The sequence below is a fragment of the Pituophis catenifer genome, unplaced genomic scaffold (genome assembly GCF_029215685.1).
Source record: "Pituophis catenifer annectens isolate HBS135680 unplaced genomic scaffold, rPitCat1.0.hap2 SCAF_2, whole genome shotgun sequence".
NCBI lineage: Eukaryota > Metazoa > Chordata > Lepidosauria > Squamata > Colubridae > Pituophis > Pituophis catenifer.
Window position 1 is genome coordinate 276782210 of NW_027256882.1, and position 27233 is coordinate 276809442.

Here is a 27233-nt window from a genome sequence, read left to right on the forward strand (position 1 = left end):
TTTTCGACCGCTCTAGGATCTTCAGGAGCGGCTGAAAGAACGATAGAGTTTTCTCGCGGGCGCGCTGGGAATGCTGGGAAGTTCGGCTGGTTTCCTGTGCCGTAAAGCAGGGCTCTCCAACCTTGGCAACTTTAAGACTTGTGGACTTCAACTCCCTGAATTCCTCAGCCAGTTTTGCTTGGCTGAGGAATTCTGGGAGTTGAAGTCCAACAAGTCTTAAAGTTGCCAAGGTTGGAGACCCCTGCCGTAAAGAAGTTGGTAGAAGGTACCGTGTTTTATTGATTACCTAATAAACTTAATGTTACAACAGGCTTAACTCGTGTTACCTTTTTTTTTTAAGAATCTTTTTTTAAATTAAATTTAGCATCACCAATAATATTTCTTTTAAAAAAACCGAATGGCTTCTGGTGCTGTATGTAAATAGCAACATCACTATGCGTGAGATACGGAGGATCCCGGACCTGCCCGCTTTCCGCCGTGCCATCAAAACATTTCTTTTCCAGCAGGCCGGCCTGGCCTAACCTCTCTTTTAAACTGTTGTTTAAAATTTTTTAAATTTTTAAATTTTAAATTTGTCTTATGAATTTGGGGTGTTTTAAATTTCGTTTTCCGGGCCAATTATTTAATTGAATTTTAATGGTTTTTTTAAACATTTGTATTATATGTATTTTATTTGGCTGTTCACCGCCCTGAGTCCTTCGGGAGTAGGGCGGTATACAAATTCAAATAAATAAATAATAAAAAAAATAAAATAAAATAAAAACAATGGTTTTTAAAAACCTAATTGGTTGTATAAAAAGAGTTATAGAGTGATGGGAGGAAAAAAAAATACTGTACTGAACAATCTAGGAATCAAATTAAAACAGAGGAAAAAGAAGGAAGCATGCATTCCACAGGATTAAGGAGCAAAAAAAAAAAAAACAAAGTAACTGCACCAGATTTTTGGACTGGCTTTTAGCCTCCCCTAAGTGTTGTCCATAAAAACTAAGGCACCTGGGTTCGTCTGGAGCTGGAAAAATCCTTGCCCCTGAATTTCAGGGAGAATTTTAGAATTTAGAATAACAGAGTTGGAAGGGACCTTGGAGGTCTTCTAGTCCAACCCCCTGCCCAGGCAGGAAACCCTACACCACTTCAGACAAATGGTTATCCAACATCTTCTTAAACACTTCCAGTGTTGGAGCATTCACAACTTCTGGAGGCAAGTTGTTCCACTGATTAATTGTTCTAACTGTCAGGAAATTTTTCCTTAGTTCTAAGTTGCTTCTCTCCTTGATTAGTTTCCACCCATTGCTTCTTGTCCTGCCCTCCGGTGCTTTGAAGAATGGCTTGACTCCCACTTCTTTGTGGCAACCCCTGAGATATTGGAACACTGCTATCATGTCTCCCCTAGTCCTTCTTTTCATTAAACTAGATATACCCAGTTCCTGCAACTGTTTTTCATATGTTCTTCGTAATAATCTTTGTTGCTCTTTGCATTCTTTCTAGAGTCTCCACATCTTTTTTACATCGTGGTGACCAAAACTGAATGCAGTATTCCAAGTGTGCTTTAATACACTCAATACCTTTGCAAAGTGGCTCATCCCCATTTCAGGGAAAGTGAATGGCACATTTATTAAGGGGGAGCCAAGTCTGTACAGAGTCTTAGAATACAGTATAATTGCTGCTTAAAAAGAATCTTAGAATAATATAATTGCTGCTTAAAAACAATGAGTGCAGCTAACTGTGTTTGGATTTTTACAGGGTTTTTTTCTTTCAGAATTTCCAGATTCTTTCTTTGGCTCTCCAAGAAGGGCTTTGAGGGAGCCTTGAAGCCATGCCCTTCTCAACCCAGCCGGAAACAGGCAAAGAGCAGAATGTTCTGGTAGCAACTCTTGATAATGTCAAAAACCTCTCCAATATTTTGAAAGCCATTCATTTCAAAGACCATGCTACTTGCTTCGCTACATCAAATGGACTCAAAGTCACGGTGGAAAATGCAAAGTCTTTGCAAGCCAATGCTTTTATTCAGGTGAGACCATTGGATTTCTTTTCTGTGAACTTACGAGGGATTTTAGTTTGACTAAAAAAATTAGATGAAAGTGTGTGACAACCAATATAAGACTTCCAAAAGAAATGACACATCTAATAAATGAAAACAATCCTGCTGTAATATCTCAGCTTATCTTATTTCCAGCAGAGGGAACTCTTTAAGGTACTTTGAGATGGTTGAATCATGGAGTCTGTTGTAATGTTATCCCAGTAGTATTTCTTGATACACATTTAATAACAAGTAGTTTTTGTATATATGCAAGAGAAGGTATTTTGAAAATAAATAGTTGCCTAGATCTGCTGTGTGTGACTTTGTAACAGGATTTGTACTAGACTTTTAATCGTCACAGCCTTGCTCTTGTGTCTATTATTGCAAATTATCAGTTCCGCATGCTGTTTTGTAAAACACTTTTCTGCTTGATCTATTGTTTGTTAAACACCACCGGATTGCACTTTGAAAGTAAGAGTGCCATTTTTATATTACTTGGTCTTATAGTTTCTGGATTTGTAAATTTACAGGCTGGAATTTTCCAAGAATTTGTAGTGCGGGAAGAATCTGTGATGTTCAGAATCAATCTGTCTGTGCTTTTGGACTGTTTGACCATCTTTGGAACAAATTCTTTGCCAGGTATTGTGCGAGTTTATGTTGTACTGAATGATGCCAATTTGGTTCTTACGATTATATGAAAATTATTCTGAATTGTGAATTGAATTAAAGAAGCCTTATATTTGCCCATATCAATATGCCTAATATCTACTTCCAAAGTTCTACTGATGGATTGATCAGGAAGGAATGTGGCCATTTTGCAATGTAGTTTGCCTTATCGCCTTAGGCATGAAACCAACAGGGTTACATTGGGCCAGTCACACACTCTCTCTCAGCTCTAAGAAGCAGGCAGTGGCAAGCCACTTCTGAAAAACCTTGCCAAGACAATTATAGAGACCTGTCCAGGCAGCCAGTAATAGTCAACAGTGACTTGAAGGCACAAAAGTTTGTAAAAGAATGACCATTATGTCAGTAGTGGGTTGCTACCGGTTCACCCTGGATCGGGCTACCAGTTTGCCCCAGATTGGGCGAACTGGTAGCAGCAGTGGCGGGCAGCTCCGCCCACCCGCCCAGATGCTTCTGCGCATGCGCAGAAGTGACACGTGCACGCTCGCATGCACTCACAAGCAAACCAGTAGCAATGGGTTTTGAAACTCACCCCTGCATTATGTGTTTCAGAGTGAAAGGCAGAAACGTGTTTTGGAAGACTTACGGCCCACTTATATAGCTGTTGCCAAACCCTGAATTGCATATTTTTCCAGGCTCATGCTGCAGTTGCAAAGAGCAGCCACACAATCCTGGCAACAGATACAACTGTTTTGTTAGAAGCTACATGAGTACCCCTTTCCATTCAAAACTTCTTTTTTGCTTTAAATCCAAACGCTGCCCAGCTCTACTGAATAGGAATAGTTGCAATATTATAATAGGGTGGTTTTTTTTCCATTTCAGGAACTCAAACAGCCCTTCGGATGTGTTATCGGGGATATGGCTACCCTCTAACCCTCTACCTGGAGGAAGGAGGGGTGGTGACTGTATGTAAAATCAACACTCAGGAACCTGAAGAGATTCTTGATTTTGACTTCTGCAGTACTAATGTTATAAATAAAATTATCCTGCAGTCAGAGGGACTCAGAGAGGCGTTTTCCGAACTAGATATGACCAGTGAAGTGCTGCAGATTACAATGTCTCCAGACAAACCTTATTTCAGGTAGTAGAAATAATTGTCCTGTTCTGATAATCATATATCAAAATTGGGTAACTGTGATCCTAAGCACAGTGCAAACATATGGCATAAAATGAGTATATGGAAAGGAAAGCTGAATATATTTTTGCATATTTAAAATTCAATCTTGATTATGCTCTAGCACAGCAGTCCTTCACTTATCTAAAAGTAAGTCCTATTGAATTGCAGGGCTTTTTTCCAATTATGTACAGTATGTGGAAAATTGTATCTGAAAAGGACCTCTAATTAGCCAGTAGTAAAGCTACAGCTTGAGATTTTGGAGAGCTGCCAAGTCAGAGTAGATTAACCATGAGCATCCTTTTTCTAGCTGGTCTTCCAGATGTTTATGCTTTCGAGGCCTTCAGAGAATGTAGTGCTGAGATTGGTGATGTGAGCAGAGACGCCCAGGAGGAACCTGTTTTCCATCTTGGAATGTGATTGAGAGGAACCAGAAATTTAACATACTTCCTTTAGTGATAAAGCAGTACAAACATGTTTTTTTTTAGTAGTGGTAGAAGAACTATCTTGCTACCCTGTTTCCCCCAAAATAAGACATCCCTTGATAATAAGCCCAATTGGGCTTTTGAGCGCATGGCAATAAAGCCAAGTGCTTATTTCAGGGTTCAAAAAAATATAAGATAGGGTCTTATTTTTGGGGAAACACAGTACTTAAAAAGAGAAAAAATAGGGTTTTTTTTTTACTCTTTGCTAATTTTTTAATGGGCATAATGCATGTCACATGACTCCGCAAGACTTAAGTTTATTTTGCTCCTTAAATCCTACTAATCCCAAAATGAAAATGAAGTCCAGCAATAGCCATTGTCTTCCTTTCTCTTAATATGTCTTTCAGCAGTTAGACAGAAATATTTAGTATTTTCAGACTTCAATGCTAGGCATAATTTTTCAGTAATTTGGAGTGTTAATGACACATTCTGAAGTAGGTTTGCTCAATTTTGTCAAATGCTGTGTTTACATATGGGATATTGCTATTTTTGTTATTTAGTCTGGTACATCTTTTCTTCTTAAGATTATCTACTTTTGGGGATGCCGGAAGCACTCACCTGGATTACCCCAAAGATTCTGACCTTATTGAAGCCTTTCATTGTAATGAAACACAAACAAACAGGTGAGCTACACCAATGCGTTTACCTTCAAAGCATTACAGTGACCGTTTGTATCAAAGAATTTAATATTTATTTATCCTAGACTGCATATCCCCGGCCAGAAAGGTGATCAATATTGCTTAATTGGAATTTTTGTAGCAGGATCGGCAGTGTTTTTTGATATTGAATGCCATACATGCCATCCTGCACAGTCAAAACATTTTTTTAAAGGCCCTAAATCTGAAATGATATTGAGAAATCTAGCAAGGATGTTCAGTGCTGTGTGATTTTGGATACTTTTGGGGGAAAAGGAATATATGCACCTCAGGGTTGATCTGTGGAGTCCTTGGTGCTCTCTGAACTTGCAGACATTTAATTAGCCAACTATGTGACATTAGTAGTGATGTGGGGTTTGCTCCCTGTTTATATATAGTAGCTTGTCCAGTCAGTTTTGGTTGGGAGCATGGTTTTCTGTGGGAGTTTGAATACATTTCCCATGCTGGCTGGGGAATTCTGGGAGTTGAAGTCCACACAATGTCAGGGTTCCAAGTAACTTCCCTCAACGAAAAAAGACTCCGAGGCTTGAAGTTCCTCAAAGTTCCATTTTATTAGAGATGTCAAATTGGCACATCTGGGAAAACCCGAATCTGAAAGTTTCCAGGTTTTCCCCACCCAAAGAAAAGTTCAAGTCCCTGCCCAATACCCACATGTCCATCACATGGTCCAATCAAACATCGTCCCAACTGGAGAATGCCTCCCAGGTCCAGCCTTCCAGGTGCAGGGCAAGTTGTCCTTGACTTCTTGAGAAAGGAATGTTATTATGGACTATATATCACCCATGCTCCATTCAATCCCCTCTCCCAGTTTCCCACAGCAGTAAATGTGGCAGGGCTGAAGGCCTAGTGCAAAAGATGGCTTCCAGGCCTGACACACATCTTCAAGTTGCTAAGATTGAGAAACAGTTTTACAGAGAAACCACAAAGCAAGATAGGTGTGTCCTTCCAGGGTGAAGTTGTGTGAGTGTGCTAATCACACTGGGCTCATTTTAAATGCTGGGTAAATTGCGCTTGGATTGAAAACAAAGCATGAGGAGAAAGGATGACAATCCACTTTTTGCCCTTAGTAATACTGTTTGTGTAGGCTTGTGGGTTTTTGAACTCAGACAATGGCAGCTACTTCTACTGATGATATACTTGACATTATGCCTTTCCTTTTTACAGGTACAAGATATCATTACTCAAGCCGTCCATTAAAGCATTAGCTCTGTCTTGCAAGGTATCCATTCGGACAGATAACCGAGGTTTTCTTTCATTGCAGTATATGATAAGGAACGAAGATGGAGAGATATGCTTTGTGGAATATTACTGCTGTCCCGATGAGGACGTGGCAGAAGCAGAACTGTAGCTATAATGAATTAATACCTGAGTAAACTGTTTTAGTTCAAAGCTATCAGGAAAAAAACAGAACAAGAGGAACCCAATTGAAAGACCAGAGATCAGAACCTTCCTGAGCCACACCTGGCTTCTTTAACATTAGGGTGATGAAAAATGCAGATGGAGACAGTATGCTTTGAAAAAGCTGCTGGAAATACCCTTGGAGGAATGTGTGTAATACGGAGGGTCAGGTTCTAGAATGAGAATGCACTTTTTTTTTCCCCGGCAAGGGTTTTTTGCTTTGCCTCCAAAAGGAAGGCAGGATAAAGCCAAAAAGTATTTTTATTTCAGTTATCTGAAAATAAAAATTACAAGGGACACCTGTAACAGCGGAGCTTACATACCCAACGTACAAGCTAGAAATGAGCCTCTGAAACAGAGCTGAAAGAGAGACTGGTTGTATGTCAAAATGAGCCACTAACTCATTTCTGGTGGAAGATTTGGCAAAACTGTGTTGTATCATATACTTTATATTTGAATCTAGAAAGTATCACAAATTCTGAATGGATTATATTTCCCATTTTATATACCACAAAATACATTTTCAGAAATAACTTTAAATGTCATTTTTAATTTTTTTTTTTTGTCAAGGTAACAGGCAATCTCCTTTCCATTTTTCCTATTTTGAACTAGGGGGACCCCTCCCCTCTTTCAGGCTGCCTCTCTATCCAATCAAACAGAAGAAAGAAATTAGCACCACCATTTAGAAGCTAGGACAGAAGAAACTCTCAACATTTTATTAAAAAATAGGTCATCAATATGCTTGGAAAATGATTCAGTGGAGTATTGGGGGGGGGGGTTGGATGTAAAATGAAGGGGGCCGCACAATTTATATGATCTGGCCCTCCTGTTTTTTCTCATGGCAAAAAAAAGTAACATGGAAACCTATTAACTAAGTTAAAGAGATGATTCTAAAATTCAGTTAGGTGCTAAGTGTCATTATAAGAATAAACATTATAGACAAAACAAACAACCCCTTTAACTATTAGTCATCCTTTCCTCTGCTCACCAACCAACCCTGGAAATCAGTACTACCATTGAAAACCCAAGCTTAGTTGACAGGACTTTCAATGGACAGAGAAGCTGATGTGCCTACTTTGGCCAAAGAATTGGCCAAAGAAATGACCAAATGGGGAATCTACCTTACCTTGGCATGTGTATCTAGTAAAAAAATTCGGTGAGCTGAAGTCCACATATCTTCAAGTTAACAAGGTTGAGAAACACTTTTATAGGGAAGCCACAAATCAAGATATGTGCATCCTTTCATAGTAAAGTTGTGTGAGTGTGCTGATCATGCTTGGCTCATTTTAAATGCTGGGTCATATCCTAAGGCTGAGCTTCTGCAATAAACTAAATCCAAACTAAATGACCTGCATTATGGTGTAGCACAGGGGTGTCAAACTCAAGGACCGCGGGCTTAGATCGGACTCACGGGGCTGCCCTGGAAACAGCGAAGGACCGGCCCTTGGTGCCTTTGCCAGCAAAAACGGAAGTCGGGAGGTCCATGGGTGGCCCTCACGAGCTTCGTTTTCAATATCAGAGGTTTGCAGGAGGCCAGCTTCCACCTTAGGAACCCATTTTTGCTGGCAGAGCGCTCGGGAGCTGCCACAGGCACTCCCGAGTGATGCTGAGCTAGCCACGCCCCCCCCCGAAGTCAAACAACCCTGATGCGGCCCACAATGAAATCGAGTTTGACACCCCTGGTGTAGCACAATGCATAAACCAAGTCATGAAGGAAGAGTTAAAATCAGGAGTCTATCACTCCCTCCACCTTCTTTGTAAAGGTAAATTCTAGCCACTGCTAGTTTATGGGTATCTTTCTAAAAAGGAATTGAAATTAATATTAAAAGTGTGTTGCAGAAATTTAATCAAGAATTTAAATGCCAAATTCTCTTGTATATTCCCGGTCTCCTATTCCAGTCCTGTGTTGCCTAAAGATCTGGGATGGAGAAAATTAATGTTGCCTTTTTATCCTGTTTTAGACACTTAGTCAATTTCTGTTCAGTTGGAAGCCTGCAGGAAAAATAGCAAAGAAAATGTTACAGTTAACGGGCACATATCAATAAATGAATCAGTTAATCAGATTATACTGCTCTGTTTCATTTGTTCTTTAAAAAGCGGAATTAAGCTAACAATATGTATGGAGATTCTCAGTCATCCAGGTCATATTTGTCCCAAAGGTGCTTTTTCAAGAGGCAACTGGACACTCTGGTTTTTCTTTGAAGACTGATGCTCTCTAAATTGGATTACAATTTGTTTTCAACAAAGTTTTTGGAAAAGTGACATAAGATAGCATGAACTCAGTCACTATCTTTTCTTGGATTATTGTTTAGGAGCTTTAGCGCCCATGTTCCAAAGCAGGAAATGCTACAGGTTTGGTACAATGGTACTTAATAATTTTGGTAATACCGGACTAACACTTTAGAAGATCAATCCACATTATAAATAGAAGTTAAAAATGGTACCCTGCTTTTTCTAACAAAAACACATCTGGACACAAAGAGGTAACATTTGATAATGGTAGTTAACATAGTAGTGCGAGTGCAATGCACGTGTGTGTGTATCTCTTAATGCACACAAACAAATGCAAATTGACTGAAAGTTCTGTGCACCATCTTAGAAGAAGAATGTTAAATTTTTTGCTTGGCAGAATGGTGCATGAATTGTCTCCCAGTCAAAAAGCCAGGGATGGGCTTCAAAAATTTTAGCAAGGGGTTCTCTGCCCAGTTGCTGGGTGGGCGTGACCATGGTGGGCATGGCCTAGTCGGCCTGCACCATGGCGGAGGGGGCGTTTTTGCCCTCCCTGAGCTCCGGAGGCTTTCCTTGAGCCTCTGGGAGGGCGAAAACTACTTCCCCAGGCTCTGGAGGCCGGAAACGGGCTCGTTTCCAGCCTTCCTGAACTTCCAGTAGGCCTGTTTATCACCCTCCCCGAACCTCCATGCGTGCACTGCACTTACCTGCATCCAAAACAGGCCACATGTGGACTCCTGGGAGGGGAGGGGTAAAGTGGGCGGGGCCAGCCAGGAATGGGATTTGGGGGTTCTCCAAACTGCACAGAATCTTAGCTAGAGGTTCTGCCGAACCCCCAGCAGCCCACTCCTCAAAACAGCCTTCCCAACCTTGTTGCTACAAAGCCTGGATATCTATTGTGCATATCCTCCTCCAATCCTAGTTCTTTAAAAATATTAAAACTTACCTATCCATCATATCTAGCAGCTCTTGTGTCTTTTTAGTTTTCTTGTGGTGGGACCCATAAATAGCAATCTGAATCTGTACACACTGCATGGGTTCAAAATGCAAGAGACGATTAATTATAAATTGGGTGTTTTAATCTGTGTTTTGGCCAAAATATTTAATAATTTTAAGGGACTTTTAATATTTGTATTATCTGTATTTTATCTTGGCTGTTCACCTCCCTGAGTCCTCCGGGAGTAGGGCGGTATAGACATTTGATTAATAAATAAATAAATAAATAATAATTCCTTGTGGCTATTTTATGGATACCAATTTCTTTTAAAGCCACCTTTGAAATATAAAAATAATCTTAAAAACCAAGGCTGTGCTTTAGAGCTACTATAACATTAGCCTTGCTCTCTTGTTGATGAAGCAACCAGGATGAAGTTTTTGTTGACAGACTGAACTTGGAGGCCCTTGCAATAATAAATTTAAATGCAAACATTAGGAACAACTTTGTGACACAAGACCAGCTCTTAATAAAAATTAAATTCCTAAATATCATGCATTCAAAACGATATGCCTACAACTATGAGATATTTTAAATTCAAAACATTCTACCAACCACCAAGATGGTCTTTTCATTCATTCATTCATTCATTCATTCATTCATTCATTCATTCATTCATGATAGTATTTATTTATTATTTATTTATTATTTAAATTTCTATACTGCCCTTCTCCTTTCGGACTCAGGGCGGTGAACAGCCAAAAATAACTTATAGTTATAACTTAACTTAGTAATTACCTTACTGAGCAGCTGATAGGCCTCCCTTATTTTCTCCTCCGCTAGACAAATGCAGCCCATAATATATAACCGTTCAGCCGCCTGCTTATTAAAATCATTGCAGGGATTTTGTTGAGTTTTAAAGGACTCTTTGAGTAATTCATAGGCTTGCTGAAAGAAATCATAAAAAAATTAAAATATTTTTATAAATTCTGTCCTCTCCAACACAAATACTTCGCTTATTTATGCTCATTCCTTTTGGGTTTACTGTAGAACTTTTCTCTTCATCCACCCATTCATCCATACATGTCTTTTTGAAATATAGCCAGTCTTTTCTCTCTAGTGAACAACGAATTATGCAGCAATTCAAAGCTGTAGCCCTCTTGCTTTGATCCTGCTAAATATTAGACTTTCATAGGTTATGGCTTCTTACGTTAAATACCTTTAATGTTATGGCTCATTCATTATGTTTCTTGAAATCATGACCTCAGTTCTTTATACTCTACAGAGCTGAATTCTTCCAATCCAAAAGAGGTTTTTTTTTATCCATATAATGCTTGAGAAAAAGATAAGTTCCCCGCAGGGGAATAGCCCTTCCCAATCCAGCTGTGATTTTCCCCCATCCCAGTTATAACTACAGTTGGGGGGGGGGAAACGATCTTATCCCTCCAAGCTGATTATTATTGTTGGCTGTGAGGGCCTCTGTCCTTCCCTGCAGCCTTTGCAGGGCCAAAAGTTACACAGCTGTATCCCAGCAGATGTCCGATTACCTTTCTTTTTCCAGCAAGTCCAAGCCACTTGCTGAAAACTTTAAGGGCATTGATTGTCTGAGGATGATCCATTCCTAATGCTTCCTTGTAGGCTACCAAGCTCTCGTTGAAATACTTTTCAGCAGGCTCTAGAAACATAAGTGCGGTGTATTTTGTATGAAATGTATCTTGGAAAAACAAATCAGTATAAGGAAGTTGTATGGATTAGTTAATTTCACTTTCCTTCTTTTATTGGATGTCATTTTGTTATGCCAAAAGAAGTACAAATTTATCCATTCGTTCATTTGATTTATGTAGCTGCCTGTCTCACTTTTACATGACTCTAGATCAGGGGTCTCCAACCTTGGCCACTTTAAGACTTGTGGACTTCAAAGCAAAGCTGGCTGAGGAACTCTGGGAGTTGAAGTCCACAAGTCTTAAAGTGGCCAAGATTGGAGACCCCTGCTCTAGATAGTTTACAATAAAATACACAAGATTTAAAAAAAAAATAAACACATAGTAGCCAGTCATTGTCCAACCAATCTTCCACACAGCCAGGAGACAGGAGGAGAAAGTAATATTAAGTATGTGTTAGCTGTAAGCCATGGCAGGTCTGTTAGCCCAATGTGCCTTGCCCAAAAAGACTCCAAGCCGGAAAGGTAGATTAAAATTGTCTTTTTAAATTTATGTATGTAAGTAGAGAGGGTGTCTCACTGACTAAGCCAAAAGAAGAGCATCTTTTTTTTCAAAGAAGAAGAAGAAGAAGTAGAAGAAGAGGAGGAAGAGGAGGAGGAGCATCTTAAGAAGGTGGAGAATTATTTTATATACAGTTCAAACATTTTGAGTTTGGAGCAGTGATGAAATCCAATTTTTTTTACTACCAGTTTTGTGGGCGTGGCTTGGTGGGCGTGGTGTGACTTTGTGGGTGTGGCTTGGTGGGCATGGCAGGAGAAGGATACTGCAAAATCTCCATCCCCATCCCACTCTAGGGGAAGAATATTGCAAAATCTCCATTCCCATGCGACTCTGGGGCCAGCCAGTTCTCCGAACTACTCAAAATTTCCGCTACTGGTTCTCCAGAACCTGTCAGAAGCTGCTGGATTTCACCCCTGGTTTGGAGTGTGTCAGCTTCATTGGTAATAGTCATTCTGACACGTCTCTGGCGTTATGTATATGCATAGGAGCTTTAGAATGTAACACCATAACATCCCATAATTTCTTAGTCTTGTAGGAAGTTAAAACCCACTCCTCTCCTAGAAGAATTAAATATTTTAGGAAATATTAAAAAGGTAGAATATTATATTTCCCTGGATGAGAAATGGAGAAACATGTTTTAAAGACAAAGCAGCTCCCTGTTCCCCCCCCACCCCCACCCTCACCACCTTTGTCAATGGGCCATCAAGGACAGAGCCAATTCACTCATTCCCCCCACCTTTGTCAATGGGTCATTAAGGTCTGAGCCAGGCTCAAGCAAGCCTGGGAGACAACCTACAAATCTACAAAGTTAGCTAAGACCCCCGCCCCCTGGGAGTCTGACAACCAATCAGGATACATTTCTTATACAGGAACAGGAAACACTAAGGTGGGGCCCAAGAGAGGGTATAAAACCAAGGGACTATCAGCATCTCGGCCCTTTTTTTTCTTCACCCAACATCTTGAAGCATGTGATCGCCTTTTCTGTTCAGGAACTCAAGCCATGTGATTCCTGTCCATCATTAAACCATCTTTCCAAGCAGTCTCCATGTTTCCAGTGTCTTTTTCCCCAATTGGGAACTGAACCCAGATGGACATTTCTTCCAACAGTATGATCTTGTTAATGCTCATCGAAATATTCAAGAAGTATGGTTTTCCTATTATAACAAGATTGGAAATCACCGAAATTTAAGTCAGTGTCTTTGGCAGCTTCGAACCAGTTCTTACTGGGCTGTATATTTCTCATTCATGGCTTGTTTTCTTCTTAATCTACTAGCACCATTAATCAAAGAACCTCCTAGTTCATGGCTGGGCAACTATGGCCCCTTTATGACCTATGGACTTCAACTCCCAGAATTCCTGAGCCAGCATGCTGGCTCAGGAATTCTGGGAATTGAAGTCCACAGTTCATAAAAGGGCAATAATTGCCCAGCCCTGTCCTAGTTACTGAAAACATTAACCAGAAGGGTCCTCCTTTGCTGATGCCATCATATGTTTGCCACCTTGTTGAGTTATTTTTAAAAAGACAGGGACTATTCATCAATATTTATCTGATGGGTTTATTCCATAATTACCAGCGTGCTTCTCTTCTCCTGTGGCAGCATAAGCCTTTCCCAGGAATAATGCTGCAGATCCAACTTCAGGGCTAAATTTCTGGTAGAGAGCTAATGACACAGAATGAGCCTAAAGGAAAGAGATGGATGTTTCCAGTTCACAAACCAAGAACTATCACATGCTATCTGGCAGTCCATTCCCTCAAATAGCAACAGCACTTAGACTTATACACTGCTTCATAGTGTTTTACAGCCCTCTAAGGCAGAGGTCTTCAAACTTGGCAGGTTTAAGACTTGTGGACTTCAACTTCCAGAATTCTCCAGCCAGCTATGCTAGGCTAGGCTGGCTGGAGAATTCTGGGAGTTGAAGTCCACAAGTCTTAAAGCTGCCAAGTTTGAAGACCTCTGCTCTAAGCACTTTACAGAGGGACGCAGTGGTTCAGTGGCTAAGACGCTGAGCTTTTCGATTAGAAGCTCGGCAGTTCAGCAGTTCGAATCCCTAGCTCCGCGTAACAGGGTGAGCTCCCATTACTTGTCCCAGCTTCTGCCAACCTAGCAGTTCGAAAGCACGTAAAGAATGCAAATAGAAAAATAGGGACCACTTTGGTGGGAAGTTAACAGCGCTCCATGCGCCTTTGGTGTTTAGTCATGCCTGCCACATGACCACGGAGATGTCTTCGGACAGCACTGGCTCTTTGGCTTTGAAATGGAAATGAGCACCGCCCCAAGAGCCGGAAATGACTAGCACACATGTACGGGAACCTTTACCTTTACCTAAGCAGTTTAGAGTCAGAAAATTGCCCTCAACAATCTGGGGCTTCATTTTACCAACTTCTGAAGGATGGAAAGCTGAGTCAACCTTGAGCTGGTCAGAATTGAACTCCCAGCAGTGGACTGCAGAGTTAGCCTGCAATACTGCCTTCTAACCACTGTGCCACCATGGCTCTCAAAACTTTTTTCACCATCCTAAAGTTAGAGTCCTGTTCTAATCCCCAATGTGGAGCCTTCCCACAGAATCACAGCTTTGGGAAAGGATTTTACCTCAGCACATATTCTGTGGGGGATGGGGGGGTGGGGAGGTGGAGTTTAACATCAGTATTGTTAAAAAAAATCAAATGCAAGAATGTTCTTTGTTATTGGCCAACCTTATTTCAAACATATAATCCCATTTCATATAGGACTTCTAAAGGTCAAAACCAACACGTTGAATTGACCCGGAGGAAAAACTGGCAACTAATATAGCTGGCAGAGGTGTAATGTGTGATCTAGAGCAGGATGTCAAACTCAAGGCCTGCGGGCGGAATCTGGCCCGCAGGGTGCTTAGATCTGGCCTGTAGGATCGCACTGGAAATAGCAAAGGATAGGCCCCCATGGTGGGTTGCCCCCAGTTCGCACCGGTTCTATAGAACCGGTAGTAAAACCGGCTGGAGGCTCCACCCACTGAACCCAACATCATCAAAACACTTCTGCACATGTGCAGAAGCTTAGAGCATGCGCGCAGCCCTGCTACAAACCAGTAGTAAAGATAAGTAGAACCCACCCCTGATTGGCCCACAGTGAAAATGGGCTTCCGAGCTCCATTTTTGGCTGCAATTACCTCCTGCAACCCTCTGCCAGCGAAAATGGAGCTCGGGTGCCCGAAAATATACGCGGCCCTGCCAAGCTCTGTTTTCGCTGACAGAGGGTTGCAGGAAGCCAGGAGTCTGGGATTCAGGAGTCCTTTTTCGCTGGCAGAACATTCAGGCCACCACAGGTGCCCCCGACATGAGTGACATTGAGCTGGCCACGCCCACCCTGGCCACGCCCACACACACCCCGAGGTCATACCCTGATGCAGCCCTCAGTGAAATCAAGTTAGACATTCCTGATCTAGAGGAACACACATAACTGCCTTTTTGCACCAGATGAAGTTTCCCAATATTCTTCAATTAAGTAAAAAAAAAAAAAAGGCCTTTACCTGTAATGCATATGAAATGCTTTTTTCATATATTTTTTTCATTTGTTTGATTTTGGCTATTTCTTGATAAAGAGGTATCAGTTCTGGAGCCGCATCTCCTTCAGCTGAAATGAGATAATCAACGGCCTTCTCAAAATACTTGGATGCCAAATCTAATTCGTTTTTCTGCAGACTTGCCCTAGGGACAAAAATAAAAAATAAAAACAGCAGCTGGATTGTGGTGCAATTGCCAAATTGCTGCATTCACTGGAGGGAATCTAGTTCAAGTCTAATTTCACTCAGAGAAGTTCCCTGACTTTGGTCCAGTTTATCGAACAGAGCAATTGTTTGAGAAGAATGCAAGGTAAAAAATGCTAGTTATGTGGCCTTCAGTCTCTGGAGGAAATATGGGACATAAATCTAGGAAAACATGTTTTTAAAAGATTCAGAGATGCTTCTAACAATACTTTGTTTGGATTGGCATATCACAATCAATGGAGTCTTTTTAAAGATATAGAATTTCAAAACTCAGAAAGGAGTCATTTCCTGGTCAGTTTAAGTCATTGTAACTTCGAATCAGTGGTGGGTTGTTCCTGGTTCGCACCGGTTTTTTACCGGTAGTAAAAATTTGTAGTAGTTTGGAGAACCGGTAAATAACATTGGCTGGCCACATCCCCGAACCGGTCCCCAGCCTGGTCGCCACTCGCTTACCCCACCCACTTTTAAAAGCATTTTTTTTTTACATTTAAAAGCAATTTTTCTACAACCTCTTCGGCCGAAAAAATGCTTTTAAAAGTAAAAAAACAAAAGCCTCTGTTGATCGTGAGGCTCAGCTGGAATCGTCAGAGGCTTTTAAAAGCATTTTTTTCTGCAACCTCTTAAGGTTGTAGAAAAAATGCTTTTAAAAGTAAAAAAAAAAAGTTGGCCACGCCCACTGAGTCACATTCCCCCCCCACCAAGCCATGTCCACAAAATAAGCCACGCCCACAGAACCGGTAGTAAAAAATTTTAGAACCCACCCCTGCTTCGAATGGTCACTAAACAAACTGTTGTAAGCCAAGGATATACGTACCTGTATATGTGGGCCCATCGGTCACCTCTGTCCTTAATCTGTTCATATAATGCATCTGTGCCCTTATTTATCAGTCCACATTTTTTTGCTTACCTGCCAAGTGCCACAATAATGTCTTTGTTGCATACTTTAAGGTTAGCAGCTCCTTTCCAAACTAACTCCTGCAGTTCTTCCAGACATTTGTCAGCCTTCTGCAGGTTGCAGTAACATTCTTTGGCAGTAGAAAAGTCAAGGAAAAATCAATAATGGAAGTTCATTTAAAACAAGCAAGCAAACAAACAAACAAACAAAAATAACAGAAGAGGAACTTACGCTGTTGATTTGGACTCCAATTATTTTGGCAGATCTGAAACTATTTTTCTTCCTTTGCATGGTTTGGCAATTTATGCTCTCTAGTTAATGGCAACATAAATCAGTATATCCTGAAGCAGTGCAAAGAATAAAACTTTTGAATGATGCAGTTTTGTGACTCTGACAATTCATTTATTCTTGACACTGGTGACAGATGTTTGGTGCCTGAATTTCCATAAGGAAATGTGGTATAAATCATATTGAAATAAAAGGAAGATGCAGGCTACCACTGCACATTCCTACGTAGACTCTGATATTGTGCATAAGAATTATCCTATTTATTTTATATTTTAGATTCAGGGCGCTTCTGGATTATTAGCTTTTTGGTTACCCAAGTCTTAAACTCTACACAATTTAAATACAGCAGAGCAGAGAATGAGTTTGCAGGTAAGTCAGATACATACACCAAGAAGCAATGCTGAAAGACAATCCTGGCAAATGATTGTCAGGTGGGTAGGGGGCACACAGAATCCAATGCGACTAAATGAAAAAGCAACACAAACACTTTGTGTTACATTCAGAGTCCCTGGCAAGGGGACAACAATATAAATTGAACAAACAAGGAAAGAAATAAAATAAGGAGCTGGCCTGTTCCGATGTCCAAGGCTACCACACACAACCGTCCCTTAGAGAGGATTGGCAGCAGAAAGACTTGAGACCTTCTCTCATGTGGAATAGGACAGGTCTGCATAATGCTAAACCTCTCAGATCTGAGTTGCAAAAATCTAGGAAACCAGTAGATGGCAGTTAAACACTTTCTGCATCTCTTTGGCGCCCTCTAGTGATTGCTAAATCTGTATAACAGCTTCTATCTTTTGCTGTGAATTACTGTGGCTTCCTATGCAAAGGCCTAAATTCTTGGGCGGATGAGTGATCATCTGGAGCAGACTCCGACCAAGGCTTTTTCTACAGACAGAAAGGCTTCTTCCCTAGCCTGAATCAATTTATGTGTCAGGCTCCAAAAAGCAAACAAGACATGCTGAGTATCTTCTAAGCAGTTTCCTTGATTGTTTCTCACTTATAGACATACATCTTGCCAAACTAAAGCAAACTACTTGCATTATTAAAGATATACTGTGAGAACACCTATGGAGAAACAGCTTAACTCTTCTCAACCAAGCTGCCTCTTGATTGTCTAGATCACAGGTGTCAAACTCACATTGTCACGGCGGCGTCACATGATGTATCGGGACTTTTTCCCCCTTCACTAAACCAGGCGTGGGCATGGCCAGCGTGTAACCCATTGGGCCCGCGGGCCAGGAATTTTACAGCCCTGCTCAGGGGTGGGCTGCTGGGGGTTCACAGGGGTTCGGGAGAACCTGTAGCTAAGATTCTGTGCAGTTCGGAGAACCCCCAAATCCCACTCCTGACTGGCCCCACCCACCCCATCCCGCCCCTCCCAGGAGTCCAGAGGCCCTCTGGAGGCCAGAAACGGGCCCTGAACGTCCAGTAGGCGCGCCCTGCTCTTACCTACATCCCCTTACGGCCCGTTTTGAATGCAGGTAAGAGCAGGGCGCACCTACTGGACGTTGATCTGTCCCTGTCCACACACACACACAAACACAGCCAGCCGAGGGTTAAGGAAACACTTTGGCACACACCCAGGTCTTATCTCCAACTTGGCAGCGATTTACACACCGTCTGCCAAGTGCGTTTATTTCCACAAAACAGAAAGATAAGATACTTAGCGTACAAAAAGTCCAAGCAGAATAATATTTCTCTCAGCAGTTCCGGACGAGGCTTTAGTGACTATCCAAGGTTTACTTTTTGTTCGTCACAAGGATCACTGGCCACCACCCTCTATTATATAGTCTCTGGGGTGTGGTCCAGTGACTCAGTTCTAATCCCTAGCACGCCTCCTGATCTGCTGCAATCGTTTATCACGCCTTCGGAGGCGTGCGTCCAGGAATGATGTTTCTCCTTCGCTCTCATCCGAGCCACCTGTCTCTCTGTTAATCTCCTCTCCCTCGGCCGGCACCTGAGACAGTGCCAGAGGGGAGGGGCCTGGAGAGGGAGGCCTGGCTGACTCCTCTTCCTCATGCTCGGAGCTTTCTTCCTCCGATGGGACAGGCTCAGAGGGCGGGGCCACAACAGACGTTCAGGGCCCGTTTCTAGCCTCCAGAGGGCCTCTGGAGCCTGGGGAGGCCGTTTTTGCCCTCCTAGAGCCTCAAGGAAAGCCTCCAGAGCCTGGGGAGGGCAAAAATCCCCCCCCACCATGATGCAGGAGGCTGACTAGGCCACGCCCACCATGGCCACGCCTACCCAGCAACTAGGCAGAGAACCCCTTGCTAAAATTTTTGAAGCCGACCCCTGACCCTGCTCTAGAATGTAGCCCCTCCCTCCTGGGAATCCAGACTACATTCCACCCAGTATGTATTTATTTGGTTAATTGTTTATATTTCTATATTGCTAAACCATCAACCTTATATCCCAGCACTGCTTTACCCCCACTGATGGAAAGACCCTGAGCTATCTGGTGAAGGACACAGCTGTGCAAAAGAATTTTGTTTGTGCTTCCCATACCCAACTCATTTGTTCTGGCCACTGGCAAGGATATTCTTTCTGCATCAGATTTGCCATGCCCAAGGTGTAGTAGATTGTCACAAAGATGCTCAAAACAGTTCCCTTTTCCTCTGAGGATGCCGGAGGAGTATCACCCCTTAGGGAGAGGAGGATATATTTTGCTGAATTTGCATGGTGCGTAGCTTGACACGGAAGACCTAGAATAATTAATAAAATGAGTGAACAAAAATAGAAAGAAGCACAGAGTCGTTTGTCCTATCAAAACGTTCAATGAATTGGCTTGGGTTTTAGTACTGTAAGCCCGTGTATACTGCACGAATCAAAAAGAGGGCTGTGAAAATATCTACAGACCCCTCACATCCTGGACATAATTTGTTTCAACTTCTACCCTCAAAACGACGCTATAGGGCACTGCCCACCAGAACAACTAGACACAAGAACAGTTTTTTTCCTGAATGCCATCACTCTGCTAAACAACTAATTCCCACAACACTGTCAAACTATTCACTAAGGCTGCATTACTATTATTCTTCTCATCCTTCTTATTTCCTATCTCCTCCCACTTATGGCTATAACTTTGTTGCTTGTATTGCTACGATTTATATTGTTTTATTTGTTTCCTAGTATGATTTGATTGCTTATTTAGTAACCTATGACTATCACTAAGTATTGTATCTTATGATTCTTGATGAATGTATTTCTTTTTCTTTTTATGTACACTGAGAGCATATGCACCAAAGACAAATTTCTTGTGTGTCCAATCACACTTGGCCAATAAATAATTGCATTGCATTGCATTGCATTATTGCATTGCATTGCATTATTGCATTGCATTATTGCATTGCATTGCATTGCATTGCATTGCATTGCATTGCATTGCATTCTATTCTATTCTATTCTATTCTATTCTATTCTATTCTATTCTATTCTATTCTATTCTATTCTATTCTATTCTATTCTATTCTAGCCCAGCTCAGCCCAGCCCAGCCCAGCCCAGCCCAGCGTTTTCTTTGATGAAATTATAAAATAGACACTAGATGGCAGGATTTCAACAGCCAGGTATTTCTTTCCAACTCCAGCCGTAAACCCCTGGAATAATCCCTGCTGAATGATCACTGCTACGCATTTGGAAACATGCACCCCAATCAACAATCTAGTAATTTTCTATCTTGGTTAAGGTACAGTTATTTAGATTTCAGGATCCGGGTTGCTGACTCGTATTTTCCCTTCCCTGTTATTTTTCCTTCTCAATGTCTATTCTTGGAGTTGCCTGCACCTTTCTTCTTCTTCTCCTCCGTTGCACTTGAGAGTGACTCATCTTAGTTGATGCTTGCTAATGTAAAAGTCTTCTTCTCTTAACATCTGGGGATTGTTGTTTTCTTCCACTGCTATCCTTGCAAAAGGTCGCAGTTCCTTATAAGGTGGTGAGAGGAGAGTCATGATGTTATTCAACTCTGATTCTGGGGTGAGATTTGAGAATACTCACATCAAAGTTGTCCATTGCCTACAGTCTGCAGGTCTTCTGCCATTGGCTATTGGTAAGAGGGGAACCTGATATTTCTCTGAGTGGTAATGTGCATTAGTTTTTGTGTGCCATTTGGTTTATTGATACTCAGCAAATATATTTAGTTCTCATACCTACTAGAGTCTCAGGCTAAAGACCATAGCTGATGGGCATTAGATAGTAATTAATTTCCCTGATTGATTGATGATGTACCATTTAGTCATTTTAAATGTCTATGGAGATTCTCAGTCATCCAGGTCATGGTTGTCCCAAAGGTGCTTTTTTCAAGAGGCAACTAGACTGAAGAAGAAGAAAAAGAAAAAAAAAACTCCAGAAAGTCTAGTTGCCTCTTGAAAAAAGTACATTTGAAGTCATTTTCAACTCCTAGTGGCCACATAGAGCCAGTTTGGTCCAATGGTTAAAGCACCAGTCCAGAAATCAGGAAACTCTGAATTCTAGTCCCATTTTAGGCAGGAAAGCTTGTTGGGTGACTTTGGGCCAGCCACTCTCTTTCACCCCAACCCATCTCATCTCACCGGGTTGTTATTGTGGAGAAAAGAGTATGAAGGCGTATTAGGAATGTTCATTACCTTGAGTTATTTTTAAAAATAATAAAGTAGGGATAAAATAAAAGTAGATCAACCATTTTTGGGTCAATTGTTATGTGTTAAAACAGGGGTGTCAAACTCGATTTCATTGAGGGCCGCATCAGGGTTGTGTTTGACCTTGGGGGGCTGGGGTGGGCGTGGCCAGGATGGGCATGGCCAGCTCAATGTCACTCGTGTGGGGGGTGCCTGTGGTGACCCAAGCACTCTGCCAGTGTATGAGCTCCTTTTCCAGCTGCGACAGCCACGAGGCCCTCCCGAACTCCGTTTTCACTGATAGAGGCACCACAGGCCAGTTCGCTGTTTCCAGGGTGGCCCCGCGGGCCAGAGCTAAGCATCTGGTGGGCCGGATGCGGCCCATGGGCCTTGAGTTTGACACCCCTGTGTTAAAGGCAAGTTAATGTTGCCAGGATAGGAGGAAAATGGCAATTCTTCTTGAAATACATCAGAAGGGATGCCGTTGGGGATTCAGTGGGTTATTGCTACAGAAAATAGTTACTATTTGGTATAAGTAAAAAAATATATATACTGTAACTTTATTAGGTAGGTTACAAAAAATATGGGAAATCACTGTTTTCTGTTTTCATTTTTCTCTTTCCTCATTTTATCTCCCCTATTCTTTTCCTTCCTTTTTTTCATTGTCTTTAGTTATATTTACATTTTATATTAAGATTTTTTAAAATAAAAATATATTTTGTAAAAAAAAAAAGAGCTGGCATTAAAAGGAATGAAATCAGGAGTCTGGTAGCCTTTTTCTGACAGACAGAAAAGGTTATGCTTATTAAAAAGCATAAGTTTTTGTGACAGTCATGAATGATTTGTACCTTTTAATAAAATACGTTGCTTGGGAAAGGGGCGACCAGGTTCCTGATATTTTGCCAGTAACAACTATCATTTCTTTCTTCCTATGAGTAAGAGGAATTGCCGTAGCTTCATGGGTTTGGGGGGCAGTCTTTTTCATCTTGGAACTCTTCTAAAAAGTTAGACTACAACTCCACTCATTCCCAACAAAATGAAAGAAAATGAAAGGATGTAAATCACATGGCTAGGGCCTGGCCTTAGAAATAGAGCATCCATAGCATTTTAGATCTCTTTTTCCTGGAGGGATCATGGCAAAAAATGCCTTACCTTGTAGAGTAAGGTAGCCATAAGCAAGATTGGCAAGAGCTTCTGCTAATCTCCAATGCTGGTTTCCATAGATAATTCTAGTGAGGACTGTGCATTGCATCAGCTCCTTGCAGGCTTTATGTACCTGGAGAAGAATATTTATGTGGATAATTTGTTATTTCAACTGTAACTACCTAGCATACCCACCCACAAATATTACTCAGTTCTGAGCTGAAACACAAACAATCCAATTCTGGTTATTTTCAAGGCATAAATGATACGACAATTGCATTCCTTTCTCACTTTTACTGAAACCAAGGTTGCAGCTTGCTTGTTTAAGTCTGCTCCTGTAAAAGGAACAGGGTTTAGAACAAGCTGTGATGGCTATGATTTTGTCTTCTTTGACCGCTTCCTCACATACCATGGTTAACCCTGTAAGGGCTGGATGGCATATAAATCTTTGTTGTGCCTTCATTCCACTCTCATTTAAATATAGAAACACCGATTTAGAAGGGATTCTTCATTGTAATATATAGTCCAGACTAGAGGTGGGTTTCAGCAGGTTCTGACCAGTTCTGGAGAACCGGTAGTGGAAATTTTGAGTAGTTTGGAGAACCCGTAGTAAAAATTCTGACTGGCCCCGCCCCCACCCCCATCTATTCTCTGCCTCCCAAGTCCCAGCTGATTGGGAGGAAATGGGGATTTTGCAGTAACCTTCCCATGGAGTAGGGTGGGAATGGAGATTTTACAGTATCCTTCCCCTCCCACGCCCACCAAGCCATGCCCACCAAGCCACGCCCACCAAGCCATGCCATGCCCAATAAGCCACACCCACAGAACTGGTAGTAAAAAATTTTGAAACCCACCACTGATCCAGACCAGCGTTTTTCAACCCTGTGGACTTCAACTCCCACAATTCCCTAGCTAGTATGGCAAATTCTGAGCTGACTAGGGAATTCTGAGAGTTGAAGTCCACTTCTCTTAGAGCTGCCAGGGTTGAAAAACTCTGGTCTAGACTCTAAATTCCTATCCACAAATGCCCTGAGAATGCAGATGTTCCTTCTTGATGATAAGAAGCTGGTTTTCTCTTGGTCCAGTCTCCTTTCACTACACTGAAGTGCATGTTAAAAGTGGATTTTCTTGAGGAATCTGACAGTATCCCACTACAGCAATAAAATTGTGAATGTATGCTGCCTTGCAGACTTTTTAGAGCATATTATTATTATTATTATTATTATTATTATTATTATTATTATTATTATTATTATTATTATTATTATTCCTATTTCTATGCCGCCCACTCTCCGAGGATTCTGGGTGGCTGTTCTGTCCCCGTCTCACACACGCACACCAGCAGTCAGACAGGAGTTAATAAAACCAGCAGTCAGGAATTCCTTTGAGATAACAGAATTGGCAGCAACCCAGTAGCTGCCTGCCAAAGACTTTACTCACAAAGGGAGGTTTTTCTCCTCCACCCGATACACCAAAATAAGTCCACAAAGCCAAAGAATTGTCAAGTTCAGTCCATATAACGAAGTTCCAGAAACGCAGTATGACTTGCTAGCTTTTCAGTTTTGTCCATCACAAGGCCTGAATGACCACCACACCCCCTTTTATCCCCTGTGGGGTGTGGTCCAGTGACTCAGCTTAATCTCTGACACACCTCCTTCTCTGCTGTGCGCGCTTGTCTTTCCGATGCTGTCGGGGATCCAGCCAAGACTCATCTCCGTCACTGTCTAACTGCAGCTGCTCGGAAGTGCCTGGCTCCTGGCCTATCTCTTGGCTTTCGGAGGACACCTGAGGCATTGCCAGAGAGGAGGGTCTTGGAGAGGGAGGCCTTGCCAACTCCTTTCCTTCACTTTCGGTGTCTTCTCCCTCTGATAAGACGGGCTCGGGGGTCAGAATCACAACAGCGGCTTACACCAAAGACAGTATACTAAATAGCATATTGCCCCCAACAATCTGGGTCCTCATTTTACCCACCTCGCAAGGGTGGAAGGCTGAGTCAACCTTAAGCCAGTGAGATTTGATCCGCTGATCTGCTGAACTAGCAGTCAGCTGAAGTAGCTGCAGTACTGCACTCTAACCACTGCGCCACCTCGGCTCATACTGTAGATTAGATAGCTGCCATCTGGGTGTTGCCAGAGATGTGATTATACCCAAGGTGTAACTTGGTGACAGTAACAAAAGGGTAGACAGCCAACTTCAGAGGGGCTGGGAACTAGGGAGTACTTTAGCACAGCCGTCAGTACCTTGGCACTGAATCACCATAAATACTACAGAATCAGGTTGGAGTTTATGACTTGGATGAAGAAATGGAGGAAGGCCATCCCTTTTGCTGATACAAGGGAAGTGGTTTGCTTATCCTTTAAACTATCCTGTTTCCCCAAAAATAAGACCCAACCGGAAAATAAATCCTAGCATGATTTTTCAGGGTGCTCGTAATATATGCCCTACCCTCAAAATAAGCCCCAGTGAAGATTGTCAGCCAGATGGATACATTTAGTATTATATTTTCCCCCAAAATAAGACCTAACCAGAAAATAAGCCCTAATGCATTTTTTGGAGCAAAAATCAATATAAGACCCTGTCTTATTTTCGGGGAAACACGGTAGTAGTGGGGAAATGGCCAAGTAGGATCTACAAAACTGGAAGCTTTAAAAATATAGACTGGAGGCTAAAACGTACAAAGTACGGTTGCAGATATTGGGTATGTCAAGTTTAATGAGAAGAAGGACTAGGGTTGACATGATAGCAGTGCTCCAATATTTAAGGGGCTGCCACAAAGAAGAGGGAGTCAAGTTATTCTCCAAAGCACCTGAGGACAGGACAATGAATACAAACTAATCAAGGAGAGAGAAGCAACCTAGAAGTAAGAATAAGAATAAGAATAATTTTATTTCTATACCGCCCTTCTCCCGAAGGACTCAGGGTGGTGTACAGCCTATTAAAAGCACAAGACAAACATCAATTAAAATAATTTAAAATTATTAAATAATTCGGCTTAATTTAAAACCCCAGAAATTTAAAACACCCAATTTAAATTATTATGTTAATAGTCCAGCCTGGCGGAACAACAGGGTCTTGAGTGCACAGGAGGTACACACTTCCGGGGGCAGTTCATTCCACAGGGCTGGGGCTCCCACAGAGAAGGCCCTCCCCCTGGGTGTCGCCAGCCGGCATAACTTGGCCGATGGCACCCTGAGGAGACCCTCTTTGTGGGAGCGAACTGGCCGGTGGGAGGCTATTGGTGGCAGAAGTCGATCTCGAAGGTACCCGGGTCCTATGCCATGGAGCGCTTTAAAGGTGGTGACCAACACCTTGAATCGCACCCGGAAGACCACGGGGAGCCAGTGCAGCTCACGCAGGGGGGGTGTCACGTGGGCACAAGTTGTGCCCATAACCACCCGCGCGGCCGCATTTTGGAAGTAAGGAGAAATTTCCTGATAGTTGGAACAGTTAATCAGTGGAACAAGTTGCCTCCAGAAGTTGTGGGTGCTCCAACACTGGAGGTTTTTAGATAGAGATTGGACAACCTTCACCTGAAATGGTATAGAGTTTCCTGCTTGAGCAGAGGGTTGGACTAGAAGACCTCTAACATCCCTTCCAACTGTCATTCTGTTACAGGAGCAAGTAGAGTGTCTATACAGAGATACAATTAAGAAGGGCTTCGTCCATCTTGACATTCATCCTGAGTTTTTGGATTACCTTGGGGGCACTTCTGACCCAGAAGAAATTTGAACTCAGGTGAACTCAGTAGGGAGAAGTCCTAGAGAGGTCTAAGACAGTGGTGGGTTTCAAAATTTTTTACTACCGGTTCTGTGGGTGTGGCTTGGTGGGCGTGGCAGGGGAAGGATGCTGTAAAATCTCCATTCCCACCCCACTCGAGGGGAAGGTTACTGCAAAATCCCCATTTCCTCCCGATCAGCTGGGACTCGGGAGGCAGAGAATCGATGGGGGCGGGGCCAGTCAGAGGTGGTATTTGCCGGTTCTCCGAACTACTCAAAAGTTCCGCTACCAGTTCTCCAGAACTGGTCAGAACCTGCTGAAACCCACCTCTGGTCTAAGACCAGGTGCTATATTTTAAAGAATTTATAGATAACACCTGCATTCCTTGGCAGAGTCTGAGCATACGTTAAAAGTAATACCTTAAGGTGTTTCTGTTCTACCACTATTGCATTTACAGCAACTCATTACTTTTCCTCTGCACACAGCTATGGAAGCAAATGCATCAACATACCTCTTTTCCTTCAGCAAATCTTTCTACTCTTTTCTGTGCTTCTATCAGCTTCGCTGCTGGAGGGGCCATCAGCTGGGCCCACATTTCTTGATTTTCCCCATCGGTATCCCTTGTATCCATTTGCTCAGATCCAGTGTTTCCTTTGAGCCTTCAATAAGTATGAAGCCTTTGGAACTGACCTTGGGGAAGGTCTGAGAAGGCTGTTCATGGGGAAAGGAAGAGCAGGCATCAAAGAGAAACTTAGAAAAACAACGGCAGAGTCTTGAGATAGAAAGAAGCATGAGAAACAGGGGTGGGTTTCACATATTATTGCCACTGGTTCGCTGTGCGCACACATGTGCCCAGCCTTCCGCATGCTCACTGCGCTTGCTGCATTTTCCACACATGCACTCATCCTTCCATGCATGTGCTTTGCTCGTGCGCGCACCTTCCGTGCATACGTCCGACCTCGAAAACGTGGCTAAATAGGACGGCATTACATCAGGACGCCGCTACCAGTTTGCCCAAACTGGTCTGAACCAGCTCTGACGAGAAACATAAAATAGCCCCACCTTGATTTCCTTTGGTATAAAGCAGGACAGAAATTTGGACAGGGTTTCAAGATTC

General features: G+C 42.2%; 2 protein-coding genes across 2 annotated transcripts; one reads left to right on the forward strand and one right to left on the reverse strand.

The window, feature by feature from the left end:
• The first annotated feature begins 186 nt into the window (after positions 1-186).
• On the forward strand, positions 187-8415 carry RAD1 (RAD1 checkpoint DNA exonuclease). The gene is made up of 6 exons (XM_070935955.1): positions 187-265; positions 1741-2008; positions 2548-2656; positions 3524-3782; positions 4825-4923; positions 6121-8415. The coding sequence occupies exons 2-6, from the start codon at positions 1814-1816 to the stop codon at positions 6302-6304; spliced, it is 846 nt and encodes a 281-aa protein (XP_070792056.1). The 5' UTR covers positions 187-265; positions 1741-1813; the 3' UTR covers positions 6305-8415.
• On the reverse strand, positions 8245-26747 carry TTC23L (tetratricopeptide repeat domain 23 like). The gene is made up of 10 exons (XM_070935954.1): positions 26628-26747; positions 22409-22532; positions 19206-19368; positions 16391-16516; positions 15247-15424; positions 13311-13419; positions 11065-11192; positions 10316-10465; positions 9530-9612; positions 8245-8346 (listed from the first exon to the last, which is right to left on the reverse strand). Exons 1-10 carry the CDS (start codon positions 26745-26747, stop codon positions 8265-8267), a joined length of 1263 nt encoding a protein of 420 aa, XP_070792055.1. The 3' UTR covers positions 8245-8264.
• Positions 26748-27233: the final 486 nt, after the last annotated feature.

What these genes read in the sequence shown, in the direction of transcription:
- TTC23L (XM_070935954.1), bottom strand. Translation starts at nt 26,747, where the DNA reads ATGGATACAAGGGATACCGATGGGGAAAATCAAGAAATGTGGGCCCAG. An exon ending in ATTATTGTGGCACTTGGCAG is followed by an intron (nt 15,425 to 16,390) that starts GTAAGCAAAAAA and finishes TTTTGTCCCTAG; the next exon opens with GGCAAGTCTGCAGAAAAACG. An exon ending in GCATTTCATATGCATTACAG is followed by an intron (nt 13,420 to 15,246) that starts GTAAAGGCCTTT and finishes TCTTTCCTTTAG; the next exon opens with GCTCATTCTGTGTCATTAGC.
- RAD1 (XM_070935955.1), top strand. Translation starts at nt 1,814, where the DNA reads ATGCCCTTCTCAACCCAGCCGGAAACAGGCAAAGAGCAGAATGTTCTG. An exon ending in AAGCCAATGCTTTTATTCAG is followed by an intron (nt 2,009 to 2,547) that starts GTGAGACCATTG and finishes GTAAATTTACAG; the next exon opens with GCTGGAATTTTCCAAGAATT. An exon ending in TGGAACAAATTCTTTGCCAG is followed by an intron (nt 2,657 to 3,523) that starts GTATTGTGCGAG and finishes TTTCCATTTCAG; the next exon opens with GAACTCAAACAGCCCTTCGG.